Genomic DNA, 14,462 nt, shown 5'->3' with positions numbered 1-14,462 from the left:
GTCTCCTGAGTGGCGATGTTTACACATAGCACGAGGTACTTATTTGAGGCTGAGTCAGCCTACGGGAGGCCCAAGATAAAGTTCAGATAATCATCGCTCGTGTTGGTTGTGAGCAGGAATCGGAACTTGAGTCACCAGGTTCGTAGCGCAGCACGCGGACAACTACACTACCGCTCCCCCAATTACATTAAGATTTGAAAAAAAAATACAATTACATTTTAAATTACATCGACCGATGTTATAAACCTTGATCTAAAACCACTTGGCAGTAACGATGTTACTTTCTTTTGCATATATACGTATTGCACTATATACTAAGCATCAGGTAAGGTCCATCATTACAAAACCGATTTCAGAATCTTCATCAGAATCGAGATTGGAGGATTCCGATGAGCTATGAAGCTCTTTTTCACAGACGCCCAGGAGATGATGGGCCACACCTATACATATTTATGCTCAAACTAATTTGTTTTCCGCTCCAGTGACTGTGGAAAAGGTAAATAGAAATTGTCACGGGTGGATAGAAAAAAAATGCAGACTGGCAGAACGGTCTTCTTTGAGCCGCTGCGTGCAGCCGGTTCCGTCTGACACGGGTGCTGCGGATGCGCTGCGCTGTGCTGTGCCCACATTAGCAGCTGTGCTGCACACATTTGTGATTGCCCACTGTTGCCGCGTGAACGCCAGGGCGTTCACCCCCACACGAACGGATTTTGATTTGAACCCAAAATCTCAGTCTTGCCGGCTCATCTCTCCAACTTCTGAGCCACCGGACCACTTTTGATCCAATGCTTTTTTTTTACATTGTGGCGGAACGGTAGAGGTTCCAGTGGCTGTCGGGGTGTGGCGAGCCTATGACACATGTTATCTTTGTCATCTTCCATCATTATCATCAGCCATTGTATATCCACTGCTAAACTAAACAAAAAAACTAAACTATGTCGCTCTCTTTCAGAAGCGGCCGGCCACAAATGATAGCTCATATCACGTGGACATTTATAGCAGCCAAAATACTCTGAATGCGTATTGATTCTAAATATGGAGGGAAAACCCGGACGACCTGGAGAAAAATCCACACGGCCACGGGGAAAACACGCAAACCCCAAATATGCAGCAGGCGTCAGGGTCAGGATTGAACCCACTAACTCCTACATACCAGGCAAGAGAGTTAACATCTCTCCATTGTGGCGCCCCCTGCTGGTTGCAGGCCTTCCCAAAGGCATCGCTATCTCTCGCTGCTCTTACCTCCCCGTCTAAGCGTATCGAAACACATTGCTTCTGAAACATGCGATTCTATGCGAGCGTCGCTGGGCCTGAGAATCGATATGGATGTGAGGAATCAATGCGTTGTTCCAACCTTTCAAACACGGGGTGTTCACAAGCCCTCCCCCCAGGGCCGCAGTGCTGGGATTCTGCCAATAGATTTTGTCTCCTTCGTCTGTTCACATGGCAACCCTTGCCATGGGGGTAAACTTTCTCCAGCCCCATTGTTCACATAGCCCTACCCCTGGTGAAAAATGCTTTGTAGCATGTCTGCCCGTCTTCGTGTAAAATAATGGGACAGAGAGAAAGCGTTGTGGATTTATGCCCCTCGACCTTATTTGGAAAGCGTAAAAAAAATACTGAGAGAAATGGCAATCAAAACAGAGACTGTCAGAGTAAAACTTTAAATGAGATGCACTTTCATTTATGAGGCAAATAAAAACCCCTGAATAATGGTAATTTTCCAAATTAAAGTTCGGCCTCAACCTCCGCGAATATATATTTTATTCTCAGACAGTTTATCATGTAAACTGATCAAATGACATTTGCTTTTGTTAAACAGCAGGGTTCATAAAATCGGCATCTCAGCGAACGCACGACATCGCGCTTCATGACCGCCCTGACGTAATTTATCACGTGGGCTTCAAGCAATGATGCCCTCCTATCTCGTGTCCAATTGCACGAAATATTTTACGCTTCGAGATTCTGCAACAAATTTCAAAATGGATTGTCCACTTGGCTGTTTTGAAAGCGTATGGACACGTTCGGACGCGCGGCGGGTTGAGAAGTGAGCAGGGCTGGATCGGGCCCTTTGCGTCAGATCACGCTTTGCGAAGATGGAGCGCCCTTACAGCGTTAACCGTGAGCATAGCGATGTGGTTAGGCAAGAGGAGGCGCAATATATAATAGCCTCGGTGTGACCGTGCGAGACAAATTAAATACTGGGGCCCCACCTGACCGATTGCCGTACCCCTGGAGCTGATAATGTAGTCACTACGCCACTGATTGTGCGGGAAAGATTCAGCTTGTGTGGAGCCATTTGTTCTGCGTGCGATGCAGAAGCAGAATGTTGATTTATGCAGGAGGAGTCCGATGAGCTATGAAGCGCTTTTTTTTACAGATGTACAGCAGTGTTCATCATATCAGCATCTTGGCAAATGCACGACAAGCATGGCATTGCGATGGGTGTTTGATGAGAGACCGGTGGAACACAGAAATACCCACGCAGGGAACGGATGGGCACATGGATTTTTATGCTTCATGCTGTTTATTCTTTACTTTGCATTTCAGTCACATCAATGAGAAGAAATATTGCGTAACTTTTGCGGAATGTTATGAGCTTATACAAAATAGACGGTGCTAAATGAACACGTACATGCACAGCCTCCTTGCCATTCCACTGCTGGATGAAGACATGCCCACGCCGTGCAGACAATGGGGATTATTATTACCATACTTCACCACACCGCTCAGTGCGCGTTAGTGAAGGCAGGGAGCATAGGTATTCCAGTGTAGAAGTACGGTAAAACCATGGAATTTTCTGCCATCCCTGCCATCTACACCCTACCGCGTAGCTCCGCAGCCTGTTGTGCATGGCAGTCGACCATCCAAGCAGTATCCAGCTTCAAGCGTGCCTAACTTATGAAACCCGACAGTATTCGGTGCATTCTGGGTGCTTTGGTCGCAGTGAACACGAGCAGGTTATATATATACTTTGGTGACATTAAAGGCACGGGAACAAAGGGAGGCGCACGCCCGTGCAAGATGAAGCGATGGAGTCTCAGCCCGCTTGGAGGTGCTCGGTGGATCGTTACGTCGCAGGACCGTGAGAGATGGCGACACCGTGGCGCGGAGGCCTTCATCCAGCGGTGGATTGGCAATGGCTGACTTTTTTTTTTTTAAATCCATCCGTCGCATACCCGTCGTGTTTATAACATTGCCGTTGATCTTGAGGACGCTGCCAGTCATGGGGGGGGGGGGGTGGGGTGGGTTTCCAGGGTTAATTACCCAGCTCCCGACTTGTGCAGGCGCCTGTGGGGTTGGGATACGGAAAAAAAACAAGCTCATGTACGTCACAGAACTGCAAGCATCGACGTCGAGCTCTGAATCTACGGCGGAGTTGTTGCCCCCGAGGCTCAGAAACGTTCCACGTGGAGCCGTCGGCCGCAGGGAGTTCAACACCCACGAGCGAGCCCGCCGCTGCACCTCGCCGCGCGAGCCGTGGCGACCTGGGACGACCCCCGCCGCACATTCTAAGCCATTTATCCGAATCCAAAAAAACCCACACACTGCGTGCCGTTTACCGTGGCGCTCCGAAAACGGGAGTGCGCCCTCCTCAAAGCGTCGCGCTTTGGGTGTGCGCCGGCATAATTGGGACCCTGCGGTCTCATTGCTCCGTCATCAACCAGATGTCTGATAAAAGCCCACAGCGCCCACCCCCACCCCTTGTCTTGGAGTGATGTGTCCGGGTCCGATTATCGTGTTGTATTTACTCGCGATGGCCCTCCAGGTCTCGTGTGTAAGCCATGATCCGCGTGCACGCGCGTGTGTGTGCGTGTCTCGTGCAGGGACGCGTGGATGTGCGTGTCTCGTGCAGGGACGCGTGGATGTGCACTGTGCGCGTGACAGGGGTAGTGTGGCATGTAATCCTGTGATGCCACCACGGGCCACAGCGTAGATATTGCATCTGTTCTGTAGAGAATTGCAATTAATCGTTTTAATTGATAGCACTATGTAAGTGTTATTTTCCAATTGCTTATGCCTCAAAAGTACAGAAAATGGCTATTATACCCAATAAACTTTGCTTTTGTGATCAGGACAGTAATCTCTTGAAATGTACCTATTTTCAATGAGAATACGTGGTGTGCATTTGTGTCTTTCCTTTACGTAAAGTCCTGGTCACAAAAGCAAAGTTTGTGGGGAATAATATACATTTTCTATACTTTTGAGGCATAAGCAATTAGGAAATAACACTTAGTAGCCAGGAACAAAAAATCGTGTTACATATGTAACCGTAATGCGTGTTGTTTTGTGCGTGATAACCTTGAGGTTAGGCAGACTTGTTGAGTAAGTTCTAGCATTTCCAGTAGTTCACATCCTGTACTGTTACAAAGCTAGACAAAGATAAAGATCCCCTGTGTAGTCTATCAGACTCTTGGGATCGCCACTGGCATCATCCTCCACCAGTGTTAACCGTGGCTGCGAATCAATCTCGGGCTGCCAAACCACTTCGCCGCAGCTCCATCGGCACGTGTACCGAAACACGCGCACATCCTCGCATGAAAACAAAAACTAAAGATCCCCCAATTAGTCATCCAGGCAAGTGCTGCAGAAGAGTAGTGATTGGACTGTCGCGACACGCAATGCGAGTGGGTGATCAACACCGTACCCAGCCATCCTTGACTCATATTTAAAATACTCTTAGTTCTTTCGGTAAAGTCACGTAGGTAAAAAATGAAATTAAAATTAATAAAAAATAAAAACAATAAAATCACGACGTTTCGGAGGCAACACAAGCTTCCGTCTTCAGGTGAAACTGTCACAGCAAAAAAATATGCATCAACTTGATACAGATCTGTATCAACGTCGTGATTTTATTGCTTTTATTTTTTATTAATTTTAATTTCATTTTTTACCTACGTGACTTTACCGAAAGAACTAAGAGTATGAATCCTTGCAGTCACGAAAGCTTCAAATCTAGAATCATATTTAAAATGCTGATCTAATGGTTTCCAAGCGGAATGTTACGATTGTGAAACACGTGCCGTGCGACGTAGAGAGTTCAGATTATTTAGATTCGGCCTGTCTGCAGTCACAATACATCCGTTGGTTTTGGTCAGCTCTCTCTTAAGTCAAATTGACCGCAAAGACAAAGATCCCCCGCATAGCCTTCACAGTCTGTTGGCACAAGCGCTGTTAGCGAGTAGCGCCTATGAAAGTCGGCATGGCACATGACGGGGTAGGTGGCCAGCACCACGCCCGGCCGCCTTTGTCTCCCTAGTGAACTCAGACATATCTTAAATATGCCCACTGTTTCTGCGCAGCTGCTTGGGAAAAGGTCGCATTTAGACGCTGTTGTATTGCAAACGTACAGGCAGACCTTGCTTAGCGCGACCCCGTAGAACGCCCATTCATCACAGCGCTCTTTGTCCCGGAGAACATAAAAAAATGAATAAAATGCAAAAATTTTTCACGAGAACACGCAGCGCCATGCAAATCCCCCCCCCCCGTCGCTATCTCTGTTTATATTCCCTCGGCCAATGAGAGCGACGAAAGCTCTGAGCCAACACCCTGCACCCCCCGCGATTAGATATCATAATTCGTGGTAACGATTGCATTTTTAAGCGATGTTTTTTTTTCTTCCAAAATGTATTACAGAATATCTCATTTCATGTCATTACGGTGTGCTCTGAGCCACGCAGCACTCGACTGTTTTTAAACAACACACGTGCCCGCCGAGGTGTGTTGACTCCGCCCTGGTCTCTCTTTGCCTTATATTCGAGTGTTTTTTGTGAGCTTTTTAGACCCATAATGTCTGGAAAAAAAGCCTGGAAGTGTTAGTTACGGAAATGTGACAAAAGTGTCAAGGAAAAGTATCACTTTGGATGTTAAAATGCAAGTGCAAAGGCGGGTTGGGGCGGGTGAGCGTCAGGTGGCTGCACTGATGAGTACGGTACATAATACTGGTCTTCTCGTAAATAAAATACTTATAAAGTAATGTTTACCATCTGTTTTATTAGCAACACTGTTACCGATAACCTACTGAAGCCCTCACATACTGTTCATACATAATGAATATCGCTGTCGAGAACGCATCCCAATATATACAATGACATGTTGACCCCTTTTAGCGCTGATTCGATTAGCGCTCACTTCTCCAGGAACGTACCTTGAGCGCTAAACGAGGACTGCCTGTGCTACCGTTTGAATCTGCCCTGTCTACATCACGCGGCGCTGTTGTTTGGAATATTGAATTGCGTGCGGTGTGTAACTACTTCCTGTAATTGAGATTTGAACAGAGAAATCTGGGTTGCGAGTTCTGGAAGATTAAGAAACTGTGCCGTAGATAATTATGGTGATGGATGTAAAGAAGTCCAATAAGGTGGGGTTAACAAAAAATAATGGAATTTGCCAAATTATATTTCAAGCTAAAGGTCTCCTTTTGGGACAACGAAACGGCTGCGAAAGTTAGCTTCGGTTTATGGATGTCAAGCACAAGATGAATGTTCCCTGCATACAATCTGCAGATCGTCTCTAGCGCCTTGACTCCTGCACTCACGATAGCGATGAACGGGAAGATAGCGCGCACACACAAAAACAACTCTTTATCGATCTGGGCGCAAAGAGAAAAAATAATGGGCACGGTGCCGCACCTGACTTTACTGGTTTCTGAATATGACAAGGAAGGAAAAGTATAGAATTGTCGTGGCTTCTGGAATACTCTTCAACGCGCATTCGTTCTCAGAAATTCACTTTTTAATAAGCGATAATGACGTTCCCCTCCGGACCGCAACGGGAAATCTTCTTAGATTATTTTAATGTATATAGTGGCTTCACCGAGGCTCTGAACAAAGAGTGAACTATTCGTACAGCAGAAGTGTCATGAGAAGGATGGTAGCACGTGATGATTATGATGATAAGTGAAATGAACGATGATGATGAAAGTGACAATGAATGGTGAATGGTTAATGGTGAGCTAGCGTGATAAATGGGGAGGGAAGTTGGGAAAGGGGACGTGGTTTTCATGACTGGAAAGGGAGGGAGGGTCGAGAGGAGTTTGAGTCAGCGAGCGAAAATACGTTGAGTTTTACGGGAAGAACGAAAATTGTAGAGCGCCGCCGATTGTTCGACGCGTCGGGGCAGTTTGTTCCAGTGTAAGGGGGTGAGAAGCGAAAAAGAATGGAATCGTCATTGGGCACAGACAGGTGGACAGAACTAATGCATAAATGCTTTCAACTATATTAGGAAAGCTTCACAATAGTGTTGGAGGCCCTCAAAGAGCTGGAGAACTCTCTACTCTTGTTGAAGTACGTGAGTGCAACTTCAGTGCGGTGTTTCTGTTGCCTTTGAAGCCAGGATGACAAAAGAAGCCGCTCCCTTCACAACGTTAAAGCCCCTGATGAGTTGCCTTCGGCTTGGGCGCAGGTTTTTAACACGATATTGAAATTGTCAATGAACAGAAGTTTAATGTTCACGTCTGTAGAAATCCCTGTGTACAACTGTGAAGGGCACGCATTTGTGGCTTGGTCGGCAGTAAGAAGACCTTTCGAGTGGCTTGCTTTTTATCTGCACACCATAGTGGGCGCACTTTGCCAGCACTCTGCTATGATCAGTTTAACACGTAGGCTTTCGCGAGCAATATTGTTCATAATAAAGTTTTTGGGTTGGATCGCGTTATTTATTAATGTGTCGTAACCCTCCACTCTTCAACACACCGGTGGGCTAAAGTAGTGAACTATTTGTCTTTTGTCAACGTGACACTTTTTTATTGATTGGCCGTGTCGGGTGGTGGAGGGTTACGACACATTTATAAATAACGCGATCTAACCCAAAAACGTGTATTATGACTCTGCTATGATGTTTGTGCTCATTGTGTAGCAGCTTTTGTACTCTTTGGTTGTTTCGATTTAAAGCTTTCGTGACTGCAGGGATTCATCTTCTTGGTTCTTTCGGTAAAGTCATGAAGAATGGAAATAATAAAATAATAAAAAGAAAACATAATAAAATAATATAATATTTTATTATGTTTTATTATTTCCATTCTACGTGACTTTACCGAAAGAACCAAGAAGATCTTTGGTTGTTGTAATGTCTGACCCCGTGCCACCTACTGGACATCGCTCAAAAAATAGCTTAATAGCTCATCGGATTCCTCCAGCATAAATAAATATTCTGGTTCTGAAACTGGTGCATTGTTTCGTCATCGACGATTCATAACTACCAGTGGACGGCCGCATCGACTAGCAAAGCAAGCGTTTAGCAACGTACGAAACCTTAATTTCAGATGTGGAATTCAGCCTAGTTAAGTGGAAAAACCACACATTTTCTCCTACACACTTGAGCACTTTGGCTTAATGATAACCTGTCCAATAAAAGTGCATGGGGCATCTTTGTGAGTATGCGGAGGGGGTCTCTGTGTAAGTCTGTGAGTCTCCATGTCAGGTCTACGCTCCGCTACGTAAGTCTATGCGGGGATCTTTGTTGAAGTCATTGGTGATTGGGCTGAGTCGTTTTCTCACGGGACACTTGGGAGCCCGTTTTAATCGCCCGGTGGCTGGAAACCAGGATCCCAAAACGACACCTCGGAGTTTTGACATCTGAATGCCACCCGGACACTTCGATCCGACTCTTTTTTCCATAAAAATCCGGTGAATGGAAGAACCTCAAGCGCGGCTGCACGGCTTGACCCCCATTTACACGCGACATGTACGAATAGGAGAAGAAAAAAATCTCATTGATTCCGACAAGATAACCTGATGCCGTGCATCGTAACCTGAAGAATCTATACAGTATTAATAGATGCACAGTCCCTCCAAAAAAGTTGAAGTTTACACATTTATTTTTACGCGTATAACTTCCGTAGATTCAGAGGTGTGGGGTGAACAAGTGACTACTCTTATTATTTTTTTGTGCCGTGAAGAAGGGTTATTGCCCGACACGTCTCCTATTATATTGTTTTTGTTTTCCTTTTAAGGCCACAATGTAATTGATGAATTTGTTGATCATTTTTGTTGCTATTATTTTCGTTCTGCGATTCTGAGCGTGTGAAATATTAGCGGGTGAAAAAATGCGCGTACATTTTTTTAATACGTTCTTTATTGAGCATCATTCGCCAGATCAGCAGACTCGAGACTCGTTTCATGTTCCCGTCATTTCCACCCGGGGAAGATTGCTCATGTGAAGCGTAACGCTGTACATTTCTCGGAATTTGTCACAAAAACACTACATGTAAGCATGAATTAGAGATAACAAGTTTACAAACTGCAGAACGGTTGTAGGAAATTGAGTTGGGGGGAGGAAACACCGTTGTAGTAGCTGCTGTATATTGGGGTAAAATCAATATGGTAAATACATGAATAAAATGCAAATTTCTGACCACCTGAATGGAAAAATAAGAAGACACTGTCAATATTTCCACGGTTCCGTTCGCAAGTGTGAGGTCACGTCCTCAAGTCGGATGGTTAAAACCAACTATCTCGTGGAAGCTCGTTCGTAATTGCGTATATTCGTAAGTCGGGCGTTTGTAAGCCGGGGACTGCCTCTGTTCACGTATAATTCGTGCCTCCTAAACAGGAAAGAGGAATGGCGGTGGCATCGCAGGCAAAGGTCTGTCTGCCAGAAAGCGTCGGTGCCAAAAAGAGTAGCTTGCGGATGAATAAATAGTTGAGAGAGTGAGTCACGGCGGAGCGCTGGGAGCGCACGTTCACGTGCCGATGGTGCGGTCGACTCGATAACGCCGGCGCTCGTGGCTCTGCCACCCACAGCTTCTCTCCACTCCCACATTGGCTCGTACTGCAGGAGCACGCCAACACCTTTCTCACGTGTCGATTCATCGCTCGCTCAGCGCCCAGCATGATGCGTTTACAAAATAAATCAGCGTGAGGATTTATTTGTTGTTATAATCCCAGGCACCGCGAAGCCGAATGACGCAGCCAAAGATGGTGAAAGTTAATGGGCGTATCGACACGTTGAGTGATCGATTCCAAGTGATCTTTATGCTGTTTTAACGCGTAGACTTCCGCGACCGTTATTACGCGTGGTAAAGTGTTTTGGGTTAGATTACATAAATGCAAATGTGTCTCGATTTAAAGCTTTCGTGACTGCAGGGATTCATCTTCTTGGTTCTTTCGGTAAAGTCACGTAGAAGGGAAATAATAAAATAATAAAAATTTAACATTGTATTTTATTATGCTTTTTTATTTTATTATTTCTCTTCTACGTGACTTTACCAAAAGAACAAATGAGATGCAAATGTGTCGTACTGCTGGTTGTAAGCACCAGCTAAAATTCGGACAAAACATTTTCAACGTGGGTTTGCTCACCAAGACACCGGGTGTGCCGAGGTAAGAATTAATTGACGCGTTTTTTTGTTCTCGTGATAAACCTTACAAATTGACCGTGACGGGTGGAGATGGGTGTACGACAGATTTACGTGTGCACGGTCTAACCCAAAACACGACCACGTTCGCAAAATGTAACCTCGGCCGACTTTTCAGGGACACATGAAGGCACCTCTTTAGCCTGGCATTCGACACCCATCTTGGCTCCGCACCACAAAGTTACGGTCAATCTTACCTGTGACATATTGTCAGTGTTACAAATTGCACTATTATTCTATGGGAACCTCATTTGCCAGTAAAAATATGATAATTGGTTCTTTACCCTTCTATCTGGCAACAAAACTGACACCAAAAAAAAGTGTCAGTTTTGTTGCCAGATAGAAGGGTAAAGAACCAATTATCATGCACTATTATTATCAAACCGTGTGTTCGTGATAATCTATTATTTTCAATTCGTGTGTATGATTTGGTCTGTCCGCTTTCAAGAACTGCTCTGAGCGGGTCTCGTACCGTCACCTTTAAACTATTATCCAGGCTTGTCGTATCTTCCGTTTGTTTTGCTCATATTTATCTTGAGCCCCACTTTCCAGCCTTCTTTATCAAGTTTTTCATTTCCTGGAGTTCATTTCCATTGTATGTTACAATCACTACCGTCATCAGCAAATTTCAAGTTTTTCAAGTATATTTTCTATAAAATGTCCCATAATGTTTCTGGGAATATCGTCATTGAGAGCGTGCCTCTTAGTCCGGCATTTTTTCTATACTTTCCTTGTGCAATCTCAGTATTCCCATTGAAATGTTTTTTATTATTATTTCGAAAAATATATGTTTTAAGCCTGGGTTTATAAGGGCTTCGATGACTGCATCATTTCCCACTGAGTCACCATGCCTATGAAGACATGGCGTGCCGTTATCAACACGACAAAGGACGGAGGCCGAAGAGAACAGGTTGGATGGAGCGCTTTGCAAAAAAACAGAACTTAGTAATCAAATGCAACACCAAAACGTGCCTGCAAAACAAAGTTGTCAATCAGTGTCTGTTACCCGCTGTGACGCATGGATAAAAAATACGGACATTGACAAAGCAAAAGGAACAACAGCTAAGAAGTACATGAAGAAAGGATGCAAAGGGGCATGCTTGGAATTCCAACTGAGAGACAGAAAGAGAAACACGTGGATTGGAGGACATACACAAGCTAGAGACATCGCGTTGACTGCTATGAAATTAAGTGTGCCTGGGCAGGGCACGTTGCTACTAGAGATGGAGCGATGAATTTAACTCCTGTGTGGGCACTAGATTGATTCTATATTTGAAGCTTTCGTGACTGCAAGGATGCATATTCTTAGGTTTTTTCGGTAAAGTGATTTTACCAAGGACAGTATAACGAGAACATGATGGGAGACTACATTTGGGGGCCGATTCGTGAAAGAGATTTACAGTATAATTGTAAATCGAGAAAAATAACTCACTTCTAAATCTTTTGTAGTCATTTTTGTTTTACTTTAGTATAAATACATATTAATTTTGATTCATATGAAGTTTTTTTCTGACTTAATGTCAACGAAAATACACAAATTCGCCCGTTTTCTCATTGAAAATAGGTCAATTTCAAACTATCACTGTCCTGGTCACAGAAGCAAATGATTGTGGGGAATAATAGTCATTTTCTATACTTTTTAGGTATACGCAATTACGAAATAACACTTACGCCCCAGGAACAAAATGTGTGTTGCATAGTGTTATGTTTCAACTAAATAAAAATAAATAAATCAAACTCGGGTTGGATTGTATAATTTGTGGTCACAATCCTGTGGACAAAAGGCCCCATTGTTGTATTCGTCTTCAGTTGAATAAATTGTTATCTTTCTATTCAAATGTTAATCAATATATAAAGTATTGCATGAATCATCTCGGTTACAGTTCACAAAGTAAACTCCTCTGTTGATTCACAGATGAGCAATTGAAACCCGCAAATGCAATTTTGATAGACGTTTTACATTATAATATATATGCACATTATTTATAAATGGGCTCGTTTTGCACGTTTTGAATCTGTGTGTGGATGTTGGCATTCTTAGTCAAATGCAAAACAAAAATAAGCACGCCACTTTTAGGAATGGTATGTTGGCCCCCCATACACACGTATATAAAGACACACAGACATACATATACTCATTATGTATTTGAAATGCATATATCGCCTGGCAAAGCATGGCCCTGAGAGTACAGTGGTGACCTCAAATGACTGAAAAGGGCCTTGTATTTCTGGAATGTATAAAAAATGAGTTGTACTCGGTAAATAATATATTTTGTGAGAGCAGAGGTTTCTTAAAGTGTAGCTCCATGCTGTATTTCAATGAGTTGTGTTTACTGTGGGGGGGGGGAGTGGTGGTGCAGTGGTTATCGCACTACGTGAGGAATACTAGCGACCTGATTTCAGCGCTTGGCCCCTCCACTCCTCCAACAACCCGCCCTAACCAGTGTGGTGAAGTATGGTCAAACTACTCCCAATGACCCACATGGCAGGGAGGAGACACTCACCCAGCAATGGAGGCGACAGTGGGCTGTAATTTATCAACGCTAATGATTACGTTTCTACTTCTTTCAGATTCTTACAAAGCTCGTCAAAGGAATTTCGAAGCCTGTGACGTGCAAGATAAGAATCCTGCCTTCGGTAAGTCTGCCAGACATCCCCAGAAGATTACCACTTTGGAGAAAATGTCACTTGTATGTCAAGAGTGATTAAAAGTAAGGCAAAGGCGCAGCCCTGCAATTGTCCGCTCACGCCAATTCTGGCAGAAGGGCCTCCACTCCACGGAGCTCTAAGAGAGCCCCTCCACAGGGTATTTGGCCTACTTTTCCACACTGGCCAGAGTGGGTATACCCACGCTCTACCCCACCACACATCACCCGATTTGAGAGCCGGTGACCTCTGGCTTGCAGATCCGTTGCGCTAACCATCACACCGATGGCGGCATCCCCCACGCCACGGACAATTAAACGGGCAGATTGGCCCGGCGATTAAAACAACGGCAGTCACACAGGGCGATTATCAGTCGCGCAGGGAAATTATCAATCATCTTTGCGCCGTGTTAAATGGGGACTTGTTACGGTTTAGCATTTTTTGCAATCCAGTAAAAAAAAAACACGACGGCAAAAGTGATGTTGGTCGCCGGGAGACAAATGTGAAGTGGGACGGTTGTATCAAGCCACAGTGCGTTTTGTACCATCAACAAACTCATGAAAAAACACACAATTGGAATGATTGCACTTTGTAAAATAATGAAAAGAACAAAGCATTATCATTTGCTCATTGATGGGCCCTTGCCCACGAGTTTTAGCCGTCATTGAAAATGTACAAAACCGTGGCGTGCTTTTGAAAACGGATGAAAAGTCGTCATGCAATTTTGACGTGATTTTCTTTTTATTTCCCCCGGATAAATCAACAGAATTCACTGACATTGTATTGTTAGTATTTATGAAAATTGCACCGTATTGCAATTCAAGACGTAACCTTTTTTTCTGGTAGAGTGTAATGCGCTGAACAGGCAACGAAATAATAAATGTGGCATGCTCAATCGATGGCGGCGAGAGGTTCGTCATAATTGCTTCGGCTCGCCTCCGTGATGGGAGTTGGTCAAGAAAAGGAACCCCATTAAATGCCTTCACTGATTTGCATTCCAAATCTTGCGTGTTATATCATCATCGTCGTCGTCGTCGTAGTCAGCCATGTTCTATCTTTACCCACCACTGGACAAAGGCCTTGCCAAGCTGCCGTATTCCCCATACGATTCACATGCTGCTCTGTTAATATTCAGCATTGATTCATGAACAAGGCACCGTTACTCCTCATCGTTTAAAAAAATCTGACAATTTGTTGATAACACGTTGGATGGGGTGGGGGGGGTTCGTGAGACGATTTCACGTCAATAACGGCGGTGGTCAAAGCCGGGTTAACCAAAGCAGTGCCGCGCTACTGTGCGTGTGCGCTGCTAATTATAAACGCTCCGCGCTTGTCTTTTATGCGCAATTTGGCGATCCCGCTCCTCATCCGCTTGTGTTTTTGGCAGTGTCCATGAAAAAAATTCCCGACAGCCGCCCGGCATCTTGCCGTGCGCTTGCCATAGATGTGTTTTCTCACG

General features: G+C 44.6%; 1 protein-coding gene across 2 annotated transcripts in view; it reads left to right on the top strand.

The window, feature by feature from the left end:
• The window catches only part of DUS2 (dihydrouridine synthase 2), a 143,094-nt gene that overhangs the window by 87,346 nt on the left and 41,286 nt on the right, over window positions 1–14,462 (top strand). For both annotated transcript variants that reach the window (XM_078868507.1, XM_078868508.1), the window contains one exon: window positions 12,929–12,994. In XM_078868507.1, the coding sequence (XP_078724633.1) occupies window positions 12,929–12,994 (66 nt within the window). The remainder of the gene's footprint in view (window positions 1–12,928; window positions 12,995–14,462) is intronic.

Source organism: Lampetra fluviatilis, chromosome 26 (assembly GCF_964198595.1).
Source record: "Lampetra fluviatilis chromosome 26, kcLamFluv1.1, whole genome shotgun sequence".
NCBI classification, from domain to species: domain Eukaryota; kingdom Metazoa; phylum Chordata; class Hyperoartia; order Petromyzontiformes; family Petromyzontidae; genus Lampetra; species Lampetra fluviatilis.
This window is presented reverse-complemented; position numbering and strand designations above follow the sequence as displayed.